At 43.1% G+C, this 20582-nt stretch overlaps 1 protein-coding gene across 2 annotated transcripts in view; it reads left to right on the top strand.

The window, feature by feature from the left end:
• The window catches only part of LRP6 (LDL receptor related protein 6), a 196010-nt gene that overhangs the window by 115033 nt on the left and 60395 nt on the right, over positions 1-20582 (top strand). For both annotated transcript variants that reach the window (XM_026652320.1, XM_026652319.1), the window contains exons 6-7: positions 1569-1965; positions 3056-3227. In XM_026652320.1, coding sequence (XP_026508105.1) covers positions 1569-1965; positions 3056-3227 — 569 coding nt within the window. The remainder of the gene's footprint in view (positions 1-1568; positions 1966-3055; positions 3228-20582) is intronic.

Here is a 20582-nt window from a genome sequence, read left to right as displayed (position 1 = left end):
TTCATTGAGCTTTGTTCTGTCCTTTGTTTTGTGGGCGGCCCTCTTTTGTGGTTGGGGGGGGGGGGGGGGGGGGGGTCCCCCCCCCCCCCCCCCAGCCCCAACTAGAAAAACTTGCAGCCCCCTACCTTAAGCTCAGGGCTTTGGGCTTCAGACACTGCAACATGTACATTTGCTTTCTGGGGCCCCAAGCAATTCCTCTGCTTTCTACCTCCTAAAGCCATCCCTGCTTGTGATCCTCTTAAACCCATCCAGTGACTACTTACCAAATAGATACACCAACTTAACTGAAATTGGGTGAGGTGATTTATCTTAAATAAAAATGAAATTTATTGGCATAGGATAAAAAAAATATTTAAAACCCTGCAAAATAAATTATACTTGAAAATAAAAATCTGTTCAGATACAATGACAAATTCACCACTAGGTGAACAAACAGCTTGTGCTGTGCTCTATGGAAATATCATCTACAGCATAAATGAACAGATTTTTTTTCCCTCTGTAAATCTAAAGACGGTAAAGGCATCAGTACACTTTATTTCAGCATGACTTTGTAAGCCTATGTAGTAGTGGTCTTCACATCTTGATATAGACTTCTTTCATTAGATGTGTTAATGAAGAGTTCATCCGGCTTAATATGAGTGAATCCCAGCAATATAATGCATTTCCCCTGTTAAACAAGCAAGGTTGATTGACACAAATTTTTCACAGGAAGGTCACTCTCATTGTTTTATATTAGCTTCTTGTTTCATAGATATTTCACTGTTTAAACACACTTTTTTTTAATGAGAGGTTTTTCCCTATTTCCACCAGATATTTTATCTAGGAGAGGGTAGCCAACTGTTGGTTCCAATATAGTCACAACAGACTTGTTGATTTGCTTTCAGAGCTTTCTTTTAATCTCGTGCGCTCGCTCTCTCTCTCTCTCTCCGTCTTGGAAGAATTCAATTTTTATTGATAAATATCGGTAAATATTGATTTCACCACACACACAGATGAAAAAGTATTTCCATTGATAATTAAAATTTACAGATAGAATAAGAAAAATGCTGCTTGAGAGTTTATTTATTTGATTTAAGGATATTTTACCTTGTATATTTTGACATGTGATGTTGACAATTTGTATTGTAACAGTTATAAAGCTTTTATTTTTTGAATCTCAACATCTATCATTAAATAATTATCTGACCCTCCCTTAATTTTCCACAGCTTTGAAAATGTAAATAGTTAACAATCTTTAAAAAAAAATCTTAAAAGTAAACAGGTATTAGTTGGACTAAAAGAGCAGTATTCATCAAAATTTTCTTAATGTCATGCAGATTTTAATGGTCCATTTCTACAGAAAGGAACTTCAAATGTCCTGGGAATCATTCAGCATTGGACCCAAAATTCACACTGAAGAACTTTGAGCCAGATTCTCAAGTGGTGCAAATCAATCTGCATAGTACCACTGAAGTCAATGGGGCCATACTAATTTGCACCAGCTGAGAATCTTGCTCAGAATCTACATATTTATCATGTGGGATTTTTGAGTTAAGGGTATTTTTTTTGTTTGGTTTTGGTATATTCAGGTGCCACCGAGTTACTGCTCTTAGCCCGCAGGACGGACTTGAGGCGCATTTCCTTGGATACCCCGGATTTTACAGACATTGTCTTGCAGCTGGAGGACATCCGTCATGCCATTGCTATTGACTATGATCCCGTGGAAGGATACATCTATTGGACTGATGATGAGGTGAGGGCCATTCGCCGCTCTTTCATAGATGGATCAGCTAGTCAGTTCGTTGTCACAGCACAGATTGCGCATCCCGATGGCATTGCTGTGGACTGGGTTGCCCGAAACCTTTACTGGACAGACACCGGTACTGACCGCATAGAGGTGACAAGACTTAACGGGACTATGAGAAAGATCTTGATATCAGAAGACTTGGAAGAACCGAGAGCAATCGTATTGGATCCCATGGTTGGGTAAGGAACTGTTTATAAGTGTTTTAGAAAGTTGTGTCGTTCAGAAATGTAATGTGGACCCTTTAACAATGGCAGAGATTCATTGTAGCACGCTGATGCCAAATACACACTGGTCTCTTTAAAAGGCAAACAAAAAATATAAACCCTAGTGATTTTTCTAATGGGGTTCAGGCCTGTCTGTATTGAAGAGTATAAATAATACCAATTTTTTAATCATGATATTAACTCAAACTTTCACTCATCTGACTTCTAACTGTAACATTATTTGGGCTATGCAGATGTACATACACTGCTTTGAAAATTTAAGAACAAGTGATCTTTAATTCCATTTGATTTGCGGGAGGTCTTACGTTTCCAAAGCTAAAATTCATTAGGTTTTTTTTCCAATCTCTTTCTCCTATTCTTTTCCTGTTTCTCGTTTTGCAATTTCTCAAAATTACTAAATAGATTACATCAGAACTGTTAGTGTCAGTTCTGGTTTAACACTGTGTTTGTACATCTCAAGCTGAAAAAGATTTTAAAAAAGTCAACCCTGACCCAAATATAAAACACAAACAAAAAATTAGTAAAATAGGAACTGATGTCTATATGTACATGCATGTAGATAGTGGAACATGAATATTACATATACTCTTTTTGCTTGAAATTAAAAAATCTGGATTATCTGAAAGTTACCAAATGGGGATGAATAAACTACTTCTACTTATTGATTAATTACTGGTCCTCTTTATTTCTTTCTGGTCTTTGCCCATGTTTCCAGATTTGAGTAACTAAGTAGAATTGGCTATTAATTCAAGCTCATTAAAAATGGCTATACAATTATGAAAATTGCAGTGGATTGTTATGGAAATTCTGTTAAACTGACCAGTGCATTTACACATATCAGCACCATTGAGGATATATTGCACAAGTTGAATTTTACCACCTTAGTGATAGAAATCATGTCCATTTGTCCTAGAAATGCGTTGGTCTGTATTGTATGTCTTCTGATCACACAGTTTTGGATTGGGGGTATGAGAGATGAGCTGCATGAATGTTGAAAGCATTGGTTTTAAAGTATTTGTAACTTCTCTTCTGCTCTCCATTGCAGATACATGTATTGGACTGACTGGGGAGAAATTCCAAAGATTGAGAGGGCTGCATTAGATGGGTCAGACAGAGTTGTGCTGGTGAATACTTCGCTTGGCTGGCCAAATGGACTGGCCCTGGATTATGCAGAAAGCAAAATATATTGGGGAGATGCAAAAACAGACAAAATTGAGGTTTGTTAATTGCATTTTTAATTAATTCTACACAGTTAAAACAATAGAGCAACTTCCATTTTTCTATATATAGACACTGATATATTTGCCATGAAGGTCTTCAGGAGGCAGCATGGGTGTGGAGGATTTACTCTGAATAAGGAACTCCTTAATTCTAATCCAAGTATTCAAGTGACTTCCTCTGTGGCCTTGGACAAGTCACTTCACTACTCTTCTTCAGTTTCTCTACCTATAAATGGGGAATAATAACCAGGTAATAGGTTTGGGGAGTGGGAATCAGTTGCTATTGGGAGGATTTGTTTAAAAAGGACACCTTTAAAAAAGGGAGCTAGATAGATTCATGGAAGATAGGTCCATCAATGGCTTTTAGCCAGGGTGGGCAGGAATGGTGTCCCTAGCCTCTGTTTGCCAGAAGCTGGGATTGGGTGACAGGGCATGGATCACGCGATAATAACCTGTCTGTTTATTCCCTTTGGAGCACCTGCCATTGGTCACTGTCAGAGTACAGGATACTGGACTTGATGAACCTTTGGTCTGACCCAGTGTGACCGTTCTTATGTTCCTAGTTTTTAAAAAAAACCAGATTTCCTTACTTACATTGGTAATAACACATTAGGAAAAAATTATGTAAACATACGTGCATTTTATTGTTTGTGTGTGTGTGTGTTTTTTTTCATTTCAGACCATTTTAAAATAGTCATTTTCACATATTTCTAGTCAATTTCATTTCCAAGTTCTTATATGCTTAGCACAATGTTGTTAGGGTTTCAAATATTGCAGGGGGAATAGGTTTCTCTCCTTCCCCCTTTCATTTCTTTCCATTATAATTTTTATTTAAAAAAGAAATGGGGAAGGACAAAATGAGGGAAGGGGGAGGACAAGAAACATTTCTATTTGCCATAGGCCAATTTTCATACATTTCAATTTTGGGCTAAATTTGGTCTCTCGTTGTGTCTAATGTACAAGCTTTTGAGACTGTAAACAACTGAATACCAAATATCATTATCACCAAAGTGGTACATGTGCTAAGGAGATGACTAGATCTCTGCTGTTTAAAAACAAACAAACAAAAAAAATTCACTTTTTGTGTAGCCTTAGTAGAAGTTGATCCTTTAACCTTGGAGAGAAAAAATTTAATTTAATTTGAGATGTTGCGTAGCCTGTTGATTTTGGTATTTATTGATTTTTTCTCCAAAAAAATTCCTGGATTTTGAAAAAGTCAGTATTTGGGTTTTTCCCAATTTTCACCAATTTTAGCTTTTTCAGGACCCAGGAATTTTTTGTGGAGGAAGTGGACGGGGCCAGGCACAGAAGGGGAGTGGAAGGCTGCATCCCATCCACTTCCCAGAGAGAGCCCCCTATTGGCCCCTGCCCTTCAGTTCAGCCCCATCTGCTTCCTGGGATCACACTGATTGACCAGGGGCAGAGTGGAGGGCTCTGTCCTGCAGGGGAAGTGGATGGCACTTTGTGCATGTGGTTTCGGCTGCTGGGACCGACCTCCCTCCCTGTCTCGCTTCCGCACTGTGTACCAGCCTGCAGTTAGATTCTGAGAGTACTGAGCTCCCTGCTGGACCAAGCCCTATCCTGACCCATATCCTTCAGCGTGGCCCCAGGAAGTGGACGGGGACATTCTGAAAGGCTGGGTTCAGGAGAGGGCCATGCCTGGCGGGAGTGGGGGGGTCAGTACTCCCAGGGTGTAGCCTACCGTTGTCTTGGCCATGCTGAACTGCCAGAGTCCCGTCTCCTTCCTCTGTGCAGCTAGGGAGCGAGAAAGGCAGGAAGTCAGATCCTAGGAGACGAGGCTACATCGCAAATACTCCCAACCCCTGTGAGTAGTAAGCATACCTCCTGCCCTATAGGGTGACCACCCATCCTGACAAGCATGAAATGTAGAGTCCAAGTCCTGGTCCTGGGCTCAATGACTCTAGGATAGCATTTGTCCTGGATTCCCTGCGGCACTGGTCTGCACCTGCCTGAGGTTCAGGGGTGACGCCTGCCTCTTTCTGGTGCGGGGTGTGGGGGGGGGAGAGGGGATGAGGCTGAGGTGGGCCTCACCATGGGGCCCCGCCCCCTGCTGCTCCTCCTCCTCTCTCCTCCCCCGCCCCCCAGGCCTCTGCCAGGCCAGAAGCCAGAGTCGGGTATGTAAGAACCACCCAGGGAGCCTGGGCAGCTGTGGGGAGCCCTGGAGTCCCAGACTCTCCACCTGCCCTAGGGCGGCGCACCCCAGAGGCTGGGCACACAGGCCAGAGGCTGCTCCAGGACAAATGGAGGGTCTGAGGTTCCCCACAGCAGCCTGGACTCCCTAGGTGGCTCTTACCACGGCCCTGCTCCAGCTTCCAGCCTAGCCATGGGGCTGGGCCTTGGGAGGAAGAGGAGGAGCAGGACCACACAGAGGGCAGGGTACCTGCATGTGTCCTGCTTTTGCCTTTTGAAAAGGTGGTTACCCTACTGCCCTGCCTTGCCCACTGCCCTTCATTTAATTATTTTTCACCCATTTTTAAAATTTTAGAATAAATACTGATAAATTCCTGTGACGTTCTTTAAAAAATAAAAACTCAAAATGAAGGGCCTTATGCATGGTCTAATCGTGGAACTGGTAGTCAGGAAAACTCAGCCTGCTCCTGGCTTGATAAGTGACCTTGTGTATGGACAAAGAGAGAGAGAGACATTTCAGTGTGCTTACGCATTATTGTATACAAGTAGATTTTCCGTATAAAATCATTAAATAGTGCTTGCTTTTTTGTTTTTCAATGTGTGGCATTACTCAAATAGTAATCTTATTGCATCACTAAAGAAGTCAGTGTCTCCTGCAAGCCAGATTTCTGGTTTGTTTGTGCCACATATGTGCTTTATTATTTATTTTTACGCACTGATTCATGCTACGCTTTTCTGGAGCCCCCAGACGATAATAAAACATCAGCAGGGGTTAATGGAGACTGGTAGGGGGTGCAGCAGGGAGCTTTTGTTCCTATTTTATCTGGCAGCCTGCAGCAGGCAGAAGCAGGCTGTGGCTCAAAAGCTTCCTCATTTATCTCGGTCAGGTTTCACTGCTGATAAACTTCTATTGAAATGGATGGCTGCTATTGTGCTTACCAGTGGGGAAGATTTCTCATTGACTTGCTACAGGTTTAAAGCATTTTCCTGCCGTGCTATGAGGTTAAAAATGTATGATCTGCTCTGTTGAATTGGTTTTATGTTTTCCTGCTCAAGTGAATATTCGTCTTCTGGACACGTATGCTACCTGTTTTAAGACATAGGCTGGATTTAAAATGGCCAATAAAACCTGTATTGATATAGCACGCGCGTGTGTCTTTGTGTTTAGAGGAAGCACATTGATACAGCTGGTTTCCTTGCAATTTTTCAGTGTGTTTTTGCTTCAGCTATCCTTTATCCATCCTCTTTCCTTTTCTCCATTCTTCTCAAATCCAGTGATGAAACAGACATACACCTACTGGGGTGGGCTTTGAGCAAGGACTGTGTACTTCCCATACAGATCCTAATGAATTTGAGTGCAGTTCTAACTTGGAGTGTTTCTGTATGCCCAACTCTATTTATCATGCCTAGCATTACTTTTCCTAACCCTGATGATTAATGGGGAATGTCTTTTATATCTTGCTTCTTTTCAGCATAAGTACACACATGCTTTCAGAACACAGCTTCATCGGGCAATAGAAAATGGAAGCTATTAAGATTTTTTTGGGGTACAAAGGACTTGAACAGAGAAGACCTTATTGTGTATGACCAGGGAATTAAAAGCTTGGCATCTGGAGAATGCTCCATTCTGCATTCTAATCCTGAAATTGTAGAGCTACATTTTCCTCTGATGACAACACCCTCTATTTCATCAGTACCCTAATAAGGAAATCTTGTTTTCCAAGCATTCAAAAAAAAAACTTGAGTAATTCTGTTTCTCCTATGTCTGTATATTGTGAAATACTGATGTATAGATAAGCTTGATTGCTTTTGTTCAACCCCCCACTTTTTAATAAAGCACTGAAAATTGAGAAGTAGGAACAGTTGACTCCCTGCCAAGTTGAACACACACGTTTGTGTGTGTAGTTACATTTAGACGGAACCAATATCTCTTGTAGATATTAGAAGTAAATGCAGATGAAGCATACATCTGAAACTGCTTTGCCTCTTAATTCTGGCCCTGGCATATTATACAAATGAGATACGTACAGTAACTCCTTGCTTAACGTTGTAGTTATGTTCCTGAAAAATGCTACTTTAAGCAAAACGATGTTAAGCGAATCCAATTTTCCCATAAGAATTAATGTAAATGGGGGGGGGGTTAGGTTCCAGGGAAATTTTTTTTGCCAGACAAAAGACTATATTTTATATATATATATACACACACACACATACACAGTATAAGTTTTTTAAACAATTTAATACTGTACACAGCAATGATGATTGTGAAGCTTGGTTGAAGTGGTGAAGTGAGAGGGTGGGATATTTCCCACAGAATGCCTTACTGCTAAATGATGAACTAGCACTCGGCTGAGCCCTCAAGGGTTAACACGTTGTTAATGCAGCCTCACACTCTACAAGGCAGCACGAATGGAGGGAGGGGAGACAGAGCCACACACCCTGTGTGTGAGAGAGAGAGACAGACACGCACATTGCCCCTTTAAGTATGGTGACCCCACTCTAAGTACATTGCCTTTTTAAGTAGATCAGCAAGTTGAGACAGCAGCTGCTGCCAGCAAGCTCCCTCTGTCCTGAGCCCTGTCGTCAGGGCCGGCTCCAGGGTTTTGGCCGCCCCAAGCAGCCAAAACCAAAAAAAAAAAAAAAAAGCCGCGATCGGGATCTAAAAAAAGCTGCGATCGCGATCTGTGGCGGCAATTCGGCGGGACGTCCTTCACTCCCAGGCGGAGTGAGGGACCGTCCGCCGAATTGCCGCCGAATACCTGGAACTACCGCCCCTGTCCGGAACAGCCGCCCCAAGCACCTGCTTGAGAAGCTGGTGCCTGGAGCCGGCCCTGCCTGTCGTGTCCCCCCACTGCTCTGTGGAGATATGGTACAGGATGGGGGGCAGGGGGAGGGGGAAACCCTGACATTGGCACCCCTTTCCCCCCTTCTCCCCTTGCACAGCAAGCAGAAGGCTCCCGGGAGCAGCTCCAAGGCAGAGGGCAGGAGCAGCACAGCAGTGGGGGGGGGGACGGGGGGGGGGCGACACCTGAACCGCCCAGCAACTGATAGCCTGCTGGGCGGCGGCTGCATAGGGAACTTAGGGGAGCGGGGAGCTGATGGGGGGCTGCCGGTCCACCCTGGTTCCAAGCCTCCACCACTAGCTCCAACGGGCTGCTCTTTCTGCAAGCAGTGGACAAAGCAGGAGGCTGCCAAACAGGGTTATAAGGGAGCATTGCACAACTTTAAACAAGCATGTTCTCTAATTGATCAGCAACGAAACAACGGGATGACTTTAAGCAAGGAGTTACTGTACACTGATTCAGCAAAGCACTTCTAGCACGTGCATAAATACTTCGCTGAAGGAGGCAGTGTTCAGGTTTTGTAGATATTCCATATTTTAAAATGAGGGGAGGGGATGCTGCAAGCTCTACTATTGATATAACTTACCAAAGTGAGGAGCTTTTCATGTGAGGCTCTGTAGCGGGGTCACTTAAGGGCCAGCAGGTCTCCAAGGTCCTGAATGGGCGTGGGAGCCTTGTCGGGCCATTTGGTGGCCTGGCGGCCAAGTTACTGTCCTGCTCTGTGTTGCTCACAGTTGGACTAGGATAGGGGGACTCAGGCCCTCATTCTCCACTGGGTTCCGGCCCAGGACACAAGGGGTGAAGGGTGTTTCCATCCCCTTTAGCTGACACCCCAGACCAGCCTCCCTGGGCCGCTTCCAACCCCGCACCTCGCTCTCTTCAATTTGGGGCGTGGTCACAGCCCTCTGCTTTCTTCCGTGTGTTCAGACAGTCTCAGTGATTCACATAGTCTGTCAGGACTTCTCAGTGTATGTCTACACTGCAGTTAGACATCCATGGCTGGTCCATGCTGTCTGACTCGGGCTTGGGTTAAGGGGCTGTTTAATTGGAGTGCAGACTTTCAGGCTCGGGCTGCACCCCTATCTCTGGGACCCTCCCACCCAAGCCCCAACATCTGCACTGCAATTAAACAGCCCTAAGCCCAGAGAGACTGAGTCAGCTGGCATGGGCCAGCTGCAGGTGTCTAATTGCAACATAAACATACCTTCAATGTCCATTTATTCCCCCTTGTCAGAGAGAAGGGGAGAGGAAAAGGGTCAGATGCCTGGCTGCCCGATCGGGCTTTCCCCTGTGAATTCCTCTGTCCCAGAAGGTACTATCTGGCTTTCTTCCTGCGACAGCCTCTCCATTCTCCCCAGCTTGACTGCCAGACTCCAATTTTAAGCTGGTCTTCCATTTCAAACATGCTCTGTAGCTGCTATGGAGCAGGGCGTTCTTGGCCCAGCATTGCTCCATCACCTCTTTAGTCTTAGTTAGGGGTATATAAACCCCATCACAGGTTCTCATGGACTTTTTCAGTCAGTGAAGAATTAAGTCTCACAACACAGGCAGAAAAATGGCATGTTATGTCCATTTTATTGCTGAGAGGAAACTCAGGCATAGAGAGGTTAAGTGACTTTCCGAAAACCACACATAAGTCAGGTCTTCTGACTTCCAGAATAATGGATCATTTAAAAAGAAATTATATATTTTAAACAAAGTGCTGTTAAGTGCAGGGGGGTCACTTTTGTGGGACCGTTCAAAGTGTTTTAAAATAAAAAACAAAAAGAGGAAATATAGTTAAAATACAAATGTTGCCTCTTAGGTGCAAAAACATTAAGTGCTAGATTTTATCTTTGATAATTTGGATATATAGAATAAATGTAAAATATAGTGGGACACCTATTAAAAATATCTTCTGTAGGTTAGTGCTCAAAGAACTCTTGAGTGGTGTCCCACCAGTAAGACTTTCTTCATTGTGATTTACATACTCGCAGGTAGGTTGTTGATGCTTTAAACAACAACAAAAAGACAGTGAAAATTTCCCTCTTCCTTGCTTGTAGACCCCACTATGTGCAGTAAGAACACTGCCTGTCATCAGCTTGACTTTGCAGACATGATACCATTTTACTGTTTTAAAAATAATTTTGAGACAGCAAAAGGCTTTGTGATATTGATTGTAAAAATTTTTTCCTAAGTGTAGGTCTTGCAGACTCTGCCTGGACTCTAAAATCAGACTAGATTCTTTCCTTCTCGCACATTATCACCAATAATAAAGGAGTTTAACAGGCCACACTGGATCCTCACCTACATCTGTGCAACTCCATTCTCTTTGAATTACAGGCGAGTCTCATCTTACGCGGGGTTCCGTTCCGCGGTTAGCGCGTAAAGCGAAAACCGTGTATAGTCAAAATTACATTGAGTTGAATGGCGGGCGGAATCGCCCGCACTACAGGTACAGTATTAAAATTGTTATTTTTCTCTTTTTTTTGTTTTTTGTTTTTGCCGACCGCGTAAAGCTGAAATCGCGCATGTTAAATGCGCGTAAGATGCGACAGACCTGTATACCCTCAGAGACACCTATGCACAGGTGTGATAGTAAGTACCAACCCACTTTCACCTATGCATACCCACTGCCTTTAATAGACTTGCACCTGAGTAACTGATTGGAACATAAGCTCAGATCCTACTATTCTGCCCTGTACACTTGTTGTATTTCTTGTTTCATAGTAGTTGGGAAGTGAAGTATTAGATTAGACCTGTGGTCATTATCCAGTCTCCAGCAATGGCCAGGACTAGATACTTTAAACAAAAGTGCTAGAATTGCTCTAATGAAAAATTGTGGAATAACTACTAATCCTCTCCCCTCTAAACTGCCACATCCTAATTTTTCAAGCTTCCTTCATATGAAAAAATCTGTCTCTGATTCTGAACTCTTTGTTATTCCTATATCTTTTTTTGAGGTGGGTTGACCAGAACAGAATACAGTATTCCAGGTGAAGGTTTACCATTTAGTTATATAATGAATGGCATTATAGTATTTTTTTTCATTATTTTTTCCACATTCTTTAAACATCCTAACACTTTATTTGCTTTTATGAGCATGGCTGCACATTGAGCTGAGATGGATGTTGGATTTAGGATTAAATCCAGAGTAACTTCTCCTCTTGTGTGCTCTGAAAGTAGCTGTTCCACGAGCTCTGAACCATATGACCAGTTTATATGTGGGTAGTTGAAATCACCGATTTTTATTGCCTCATTAACTTTAAATTGTCTCTCTGATCACCCTCAACACTACAAACCTAATATATTTCATTCTCTCAAGTGTGGTAATACAACCCTAGTAGTATATTCCTATTCTTATGATTTGGGATTTATATCCAAACTTTATGGTCCCCTCCACTCTGATGTGTTGTTTTCATGGAATCTTTAAGTTGTAGTTCTCACCCTCCACCTCTACAATCTAATCTATCCTTCTTGTGTAGTTTATGCCCATTTAATACTGTGCCCCTTTGATGTCATTCCACCATGTTTTAGAAGTGTTGAATGCATGACGTTTCTCTTCCATTATCAGGAATACTTATTTGCCCGTTTAAAACTACTTTTATTTGTATACAGATGTTACCCCTCTCTGACATTTTTTAGGTTGTCTCTGTGCTCTCAACCCTGTTTATCCTTCATTTCAACTAATTTCTGTCTGATTCTTTACTACTAAATGTAGTTTCTTTTGTATTATTGAGACTTCCTAGAGGATGTCATTGTTGATTGTCAAGGTGTTTGTAAACAGAAGCTGTTTTTTCCCTATTTATTTGGATATCTTTGGCCTGAGTCAATCCCAATGATAAATTGATTTCAGAAACAATGGATTGTGTTATCACCATGAAAGTATAATTAGGGTGTTAGAAATGCTAGATTTGAGACATTGCTTAATTGATGCATTGGGTGAAGCTGTCTCATGGGAAATGAGTGAGTTTATTCAATATCTGCAATAACAGAAGTGGAACAAAATGTTTATGATGTCTGCAGTAATAGAAAAGGAAATGCAGAAAAGATATATTTTTAGATAATTTTTTGGTAATATCCTTGTTATACACTTACGGTGTTTTGTCTGAGAGCAACAGTAGGTTTTGTAACACCTAGCATGGAAAGAACAATTATATCTTGAGTAGAATTATTACAAATCTGCCTTCTTTACCATCAGATCATAAGTATTATCCATACAAAGTAATGATATTAGTTTTGCATACTATAGTGTGTATACATGTACAGATCCCATGCTAGACCAACTAATAACTCCCTCAACAATTAAAATCTCTGAACTAGAGGGTCACACTTTGTTGCTTGTGTAAGATGGGCACATTGCATACACTAGAGGCTCCTTGGATTCCTGCATTCACCCCTGACGAGCTCCGTGTGTGCCACCTTTCTGGACCACTGTATTTCTTGAAACTTCCATGCTTCCCATGGCAGGGGCTCTGTGTGCTCTCCATGTCACTTTCTCCCCCATACCAGGGTTCCCCATTCTCCCTACCATGTTAGAGGCTCTTTGTGCCCCCGTTTTCTCCCTTACCTCCACCATTCTTATTTATGTTGTTTCTTTGTGGGCGATAAGTAATTCAGGGTGTCGACATTTTAAACTGTGTTGGGAGGAAGAGCAGAGTTGAGATGGGTGTGTTATGCTGGAAGGTGGTAATGGCTGCCATCTGCTGGTTCTTTGATCTATAGACAGAGATGATTGGAGTTGCTAAATTTGCTAATCAAATGCCAGAGGCTTTGTGTGTCCCCTGTTTTCCTTTTCCTGTCTTCTGAATTTCACCCAAATCAATAGGGTTGTGCCCAATGATGCCTAGAACATTCCCTGACATTTTTGAGTTGATCACCTGGTCTCTCTAATATCCTGGGACCAACACGGCTACAACTACACTACATCAAGTTGAGTGTAAGGCCTTGCAAACTTGGCCAAATCTGAATTTAAGAATGGTCATACTGGGTCAGACCAATGATCCATCCAGCTCAGTGTGCTGCCTATGACAGTGCTAGAGTTTCCAGGGGAGTGTGTAGCATATTGATTATTTGGAGTGTGGGTTTTTTTTTGTTTGTTTGGGGGGGGGGGGGGGGGGGGGGAGGGCATTTTTGAGGAGAGACAACTTGATATGAAATGTTGTTGGGGTGTCTTACATTCTTTTGAATTATTTTTAAAGCTGTTATTCTTACAGCAACAAGGTGCCTATTAAATGTTTTTTTTTATTTCATGAAGTGACCACAATACATAGCATTAAAACCATTGTCCTTTCTTCAGAAATAATAAAACAAAAATCTCCCAAAATCGGGTAGGTTGAACCGAACACAGAGTGTTTTCAGTCATGTCCTGAAATGATGCTAAGGTAATCTTCAGAATGACCATAGAAATAATACTGAAAATGCTGAAAGGTCACATCTCTGGGGTCCCCCCATATAACTCTGCCAATATACCACAGTAATGATTTGCCAAACCTGCCTGTTCTAATTGTAACTGAATGGAATTTTTACTGATGAAATGGTCAGAGTGTTTTGACTAGATTGAGACCACCAGTTAAATGTCAAGTAGTGCTGCTGGAAGTGGAATGTCACTGCATCAGCCCACTTATATCACTTAGTTGTTGTTGGTATTTAGAAGTGAATTTTACATTTAGAATATTTGGCAAAACTTGAGACACCGAACAAATTGCTCTGGTGCAAAATTCCACTCTGCAGTTTTTTGGTTTCAGATGGAAACAATACTATGAGATATTAAGTTGTATGTATTATTATTCACATTGTGTGTGGTCATCAGCATCTTAAGATATGGCCACTATTTTTTTGTTTTAATTCATTTTATTTTCAATATGCTGTATTTTTTTAAAGTTTTTTGCATTGATATTGTTTTGTTTGACTGACTTGCAAGACCCTTGCCTAGAGGAAAGACAATTTGCATTTCTTGTGTGTGATTTCTCCCCCTCCCCCCATAGAACTACTCACTCTTTCAGTAAAGGTAGCATTTATGGTTAAGCCACATCTGTTTCCTGTTGTAGCCTGTATTCTCACTGTGGTCTGAAGTATTTAGAATGGCCTCAGAATGCGAAACCCACACCACACTGTAGTTAAAGCAGCACAAACCACTGGAGACACTAGCTCAGATTATAAGGCAGGTTTCTTAACCAGGGATTCAGAGGGCCTGGTTATCAATTTGGCTGAATAATCCATTTGGGATCCTTCAGAGGAGTACACATGCAAGGAAGATCAGCTTGTGATCTAATTGTTCCCTGAATTTCACAGTCTGAAGAGTTTGAGTGGTAGCCGTGTTAGTCCTTGTCAGCAAAAACAATAAGGAGTCCTTGTATTTATACCTGCTATTGTATTTTCCACTCCATGCATCTGATGAAGTGGGTTCTAACGCACAAAAGCTTATGCCCAAATAACTTTGTTAGTCTCTGAGCTGCCACAAAGTCTGAAGAGTGTATGTTGAAATCCTCTAGAATGAATTGATTTGTGACTTATTTTTTTCTCTTTTGTGTAGAATGTATGCATCACCCCCGTGTCCCTTCTTGCTTTTCCTCCTGTGTCACTCTGGTTCTTTTTTGTTTTGTGAACCACAAATTGGGATCCTTTTAAAACCTTTTGAAATCCAGCCAACGTCAGTAGGAACTAAATGTTGCTGTCTTTGGTCATTATGGAATGAGTGCTGCTCTAACTCCAGTTCTTAGTAGACAGATATGCACTTTAAGAAACTTCTTCACCACAGTTGGCACTAATTAACAACACTTCTTGCCAGTCTCTGCCGAATGGTTATGGTTTGAATGGGCATGGAACCTGATTTATGCCCTGACCCTTCCAGGTGAGGGTTCGGGCATGTGTGGGCAAGGTTGCACGGCCATAGTTCGTGTTGTACCTGGACTGCCGATCCAGCACCTTTCACCAGTGTTAAGTTCATTTAAATAACCAAGTTTTCTTGTTGCCCACCTAGGACTTGGGAGACCTGGGTTCTATTCCCTGCTCCACTACAGACTTCCTGAGTGATCTCGGGCAAGTTACTTAGGCCAGATCTACACTACAAAGTTAGGTTGAGGCAAGTCTCCTTGTGTCGATCTGTGTATGTGTGTCTATGTTCAAATTTGTCCCCAGCTGACGTAAGCGCCCATTTACAGCAGTATAGTAAAACCACCTCCCTGAATGGCGTAGAGCCATGGTTGACCTACTGACGGCAGCATATTGTGAGTGTAGACACTGCATGACCTGACTCAACCCTAACAGTCTTCCAGCAGCTGTCCCACAATGCCCCATTCCCTGCGACAGTGACCATTCTGGCCACAATTTTAAACTCCACTGTCCAGGGATCACAGAGACTGGAAGCCACATCCACCCCTTAAGCCTCCCACATGTTTTTGGAATGCCTCTTCCTGATTGCACACCTAGGAGCTCGCCCTTGTGTGCAACTGCCCAACAGACCGTGTACGACTAGGCGCGCTTCTGGCTGGAATACACAGGTATTGGATCTCCTTGGCCTGTGGGGAGAAGAGGCTGTGAAAGCACAGCTACAGACCAACCATAGAAACATGGACATCTACGAGCATATTGCACAGGCAATGCGGGCAAAGGGGTATGACAGAGAGCAGCAGCAGTGCCATGTGAAAACGAAGGAACTTTGTCAGGGATACCAGGCCTGGGAGCATAACAGCAGATCAGGTACTGAGCTGCAGACCTGCATAGCATACTTGGTAGAGACCCCACCAGCACTCTGCAAACCACTATGGGTACCTTTAAGGAGCCCAAAACAGCGGCCCCTGTCGTGAACAGCGAGGGGGGACTCCAGCCATGCCACAAACCAGGACCTGTTTGAGACTCCTCCATAGCCTAGCCAGTCTGAACTGGTGGTTGAATCTTTCCTTGGTGCTGTCAAGGTGGCCAGTGCACAGCTTCATGAGCGAGGGGTAGGCTAAGTCCCCCCAGGATCAGCATGGGCATTTCAACATCACTGATGGTAATCTGCCGGTTGGGAAAGAATATCTCTGCTTGCAGCTTTCTGAGCTTTCTAAGTCCTGTGTTCTTCAAAATGTGAGTGTCATGCACCTTCCAGTACCAGCTCGCATTGATATCCATGAAGAATTCTCGGTGATCCATCATTGCTTGTATAACTATAGAAAAGTAACCTTTCTGTTGAAGTACTCAGTAGCAAGGTGGGCTGGTGCCAAAATAGGGATGAGCATGCTGTCTGTTGCCCCACCACAGTTTGGGAACCCATTGCTGCAGATCCATCCACTATGTACTGCATGGTGTTGAGAATCATAGTCCTGTGCATCAGGAGATGATTAATGGTCCTACACGCTTGCTAAATGGAAGGATAAACAAAAATAGTTCTGCAGCTAGGGTCCTTGATTTCAAAAGGGCAAACTTTACGAAATTAAGGGAATTATTTAGGGAAGTGGACTGGGCTGAAGAACTCCAGTATCTGAATGTGGAGGAGGCTTGGAATTATTTGAAGGTAAAGATGCAGAAACTATCGGAGGCCTGAGCAAAGGGAAAAAATTCATAAGGAAAGATGATAGACCAAACTGGATGAACAAGCATTCAAACAGGTTATTAAGAGAAAGCAGAAAGCCTACAAGGAATGGAAGAAGGGATGGAGCAGCAAGAAAAGCTACCTGCTGAAGGTCAGAAAATGTAGGGGGAAAAGTGAGAGAACTTCCAAAAGCCAAGCAAAGTTGGACCTTCCAATGGAAATTAAAACAATAGTAAAAAGTTCTTTAGCCATATAAATAAAAAGAGAACAAGGAAAGAAGTGGGACTGCTAAACACAGAGGATGGGAGTGGAGATTAAAGATAATCTACGTATGGGCCATACTTAAACACTTTACCCTTATTAAAAACGGAGGCAATGAGAAGTTTGGGGGATAGTGGCTGGCTGGTTAATGGGAACAAGGATGTGGTAGTAGAAATTACTATATCTGAAGTGGAAGCCAAACTCAAACAGTTTAATGGGACAGAATCTGGGGGCCCAGGTAATCTCCATCCAAGAATATCAAAGGAACTGGCACATGAAATTGTAAGCCCAATAGCAAAGATTTTCAATGACTCTGTAATCTTAGGGGTCGTACTCTATGACTGGAGAATTGCAAATATGTTACCTATATTTATGAAAGGTGGGAAAAAGTGATCTGGGAAACGACAGGCCTCTTAGTTTGACCTCAATTGTATGCAAGAACAAAGAACAAATTTTGAAAGAGTAGTTAAGGACATAGAGGTAAACAGTAATTGGGATAAAATACAACATGGTTTTACGAAAGGTAGATCATGCCAGAGTAACCTGATCTCTTTCTTTGAGAAGATAACCAATTTTCAAGATAAAGGACATGCTGTAGATCTAATCTACGTGGATTTCAGTAAAGTCTTTGATACAGTTACACATTGTAAATTATTAGTTAAAGTGGAGAAGATGGGGATTAATACAAGAATTGAAAGGTGGGTAAGGAACTGGTTAAAGAGAAGACAACAACGGATCATACTGAAAGGTGAACTGCTAGGACGGAGGGAGGTTACTAGTAGAGTTCCTCAAGGATCAGTCTTGGGACCAGTGTTATTTAACATTTTCATTAATGATCTTGACAGAAAAAGTAGGAGCGTGGTAATAAAATTTGTGGATTACACAAAGTTGGGAAGTAGTGCCAATATGGAAGAGGACTGGAATATCATACAAGAAGATTTGGACAACCTTGAAAACTGGAGTAACAGAAGTGGGATGAAATTTAATAGTACAAAGTGAAAGGTCACGCAACAAGAATTTTTGCTATAAACTGGGGACTGATCAGTTGGATGCAACAGAGGAGGAGAAAGACCTGGGTTTTAATAGTTCTTAACGTTTATAGATTTAGTAATTTTAATGGTTTTTAGCACCTTTTAGAGTTAGATTAAGCTACGGAGGAACCCATCGTACTCTGTTTGGGTATCAGACTGTGCCCAGAACTCTGGGTTTCAAACTCTGCGCCTGCTGTTGTGACAGATTTATGTTACCAATCTGCCTGAGGCGTCAGGTGATTAGACTGAGGCTGCAGGATTGTTAGGGGAGGAGATGAAGGAGCACACCAAGGGTCTAAGTTTTAAAGCTTTATTAATAAAATAATAAAATAACAGCGGAGAGTGCTGAGGGTTCCCCACGTCACTTAGAGGAAGGAAGAAAGCGTTAGTGCCCCAAGCCCTAACCCACTTTCATACTCTCACACACTACTCGATGCTGGCCAAGCCCAGGTGTAACATAAGAAGAAGAGGGTGGACTGGAGTTCTGTCCTGTGCACGGGTCGTCCAGGGTTCGCTGTCAATCTCCAACTTGCTTCAGCTCTTAGGAAGGTTTTAAGTCCTGGGTTTTTTGGGGGGCATTTTGTTTAGGGACCTCTGTTTTTTGTGCTTTTTGTACCAGTTCAAATCAGCTTTCTGTGGCGTCCTCAGCTTTCCCAAAACACACCAGCTTCACGGATGTGAGACGGTTGTTTTTCCCCTTGCTGGCCTTTACTGTCTCCCTAGGTTTTGCAATTTTTGCAGTCCTCCTCAGCTTAGTTCTCCTTTCTTATGGCTGACTGGGGTTGGGTAAGATATAAACGCAGCTGCAGACTTCTAGTCGAGCGCCGTGACCTTAGACTGGGGCCAGCGTTTTATTTTTGGACTGAGCTAGCTGAAGCATTGAGTTAACCCATTTTTTGCTCTTTCCCTCCCTCTTCGGCCTCTCGCAACCTGCAAAGGAATCTTCGACTCCACACTCACACCTTTAACGCTTCCCAAAATGCCTTGCGATGATTGCAACAGCGTTAGCAATATACAATGCTGATCTGCCTCCCAAGGGGGACCCCCTGAGAGAGGGGGCCATTGGGGTGTGACACTGTCCACAGTCCTCCTCAGTCAGTGATAACTACCAATACTGCCTCTGCTGCTTGGGAGAAGCTCATATCATGGCTCGGTCCAGAATTTGCCAGTCCTTCCCCAGCCATACCCAAGAAGGGTGGGCATTTCATCTCCGCAAGTATCTCATGGAGAAGGCAATGAGACCGCAATTGGGAACCCCCCATACATTGGTCTGAATCAGCAAGTAGCGTGCCTCCTGCTCCAGAATCCGACCCTGGTGCCAGGGAATCCAGCCCCACACACCCCATGGCACGGCCTACTTGGGAAGTTAGGAAGCACTCTCATAAACATGGGAATAAGTCTTTCTCTAAGTCCACTTCAAAGAAATCGGCTGTGCCTGCAAGCAAATCCACCAGTTCAGCCCATGAGGACTTAGGTTGTCCTAAGGCCCACAGGTAAGACAAGAAGGCCAGAAACATTGGGCTCCGCTGGCTCTGGACCATGCTCCGTTGGTACCGCCATCCCTTTCACATCAATATTTATCCCATCACAGACTATTTCTCAGATTTATGGGCTCCAGACATTTCCAATACAGAGTTCTACCCTTTGGGATAGCTACTGCCCATAGAGTCTTTACCAATATATTTTCAGTGGTAGCAGCTCATGTCAGACATTGTTTTCCCATACTTTAATGACTGGCTCTTCACCACCAAATCATGCCAAGAAGCCTATACGTCAATCTCTATAATGCTCTGCCTCCTTTCCTCACTGGGAGTCAGAGTAAACATTGAAAAATCTGTTCTTACCCCCATGCAATCTTTGGATTTCATTGGAGCAACCTTGAACTCTGTCACTGCAAGGGTGTACAGACAAGTTCCAGACCATGAACGATATCCTAGCTCACATCTTGAGCAACCCTCAGGTAACAGTGAAAACGTGTCTGTCCCTACTTGGCCACATGGCCTCGTGCATGTACATCACTCAATTCGCAAGTCTCCACCTTCGTTGCCTTCAAACATGGCTACAGTTGGTTTATTCCCCAAGCGATCATTCCACAAACCTCACGCTGACCGTTCCCACCAAGGACAAATCCTCATCCTGTATGTGTGCGGGTCCCCTCTCTCCCCTCTTTGCTGAACAAGGCCATCATTACAGATGCGTCCCTACTAGGTTGGGGGAGCCCATGTGGGCAACCACACGGTGCAAGGAACATGGACAACTCGAGAGTCCAGAATGCACATCAATGCCCTGGAATCCTGATAACATCAGACAACATCATGACAGTCTTCTACATCAACAAGCAAGGCGGAGCAAGATCTACCTCTCTGTGTGCAGAAGCAGTCAATCTCTGGAACTGGTGCATCAGCAGTCAGATCACTCTGTTTGCAGCCTAGCTTCTGGGGACGCAGAATGTACTCTCTCACTCCCTCAGCAGTCACTTCGCTATTGACTGCAAGTGGGAAAATCACAACACAGTGCTGCGTGGCATTTTCACATGATAGGGAATCCTAACAAGAGATGTGTTTGCTTCCCA

Source organism: Terrapene carolina, unplaced genomic scaffold, assembly GCF_002925995.2.
Source record: "Terrapene carolina triunguis isolate 2854851 unplaced genomic scaffold, T_m_triunguis-2.0 Scaffold112, whole genome shotgun sequence".
NCBI classification, from domain to species: Eukaryota; Metazoa; Chordata; order Testudines; family Emydidae; genus Terrapene; species Terrapene triunguis.
This window is presented reverse-complemented; position numbering and strand designations above follow the sequence as displayed.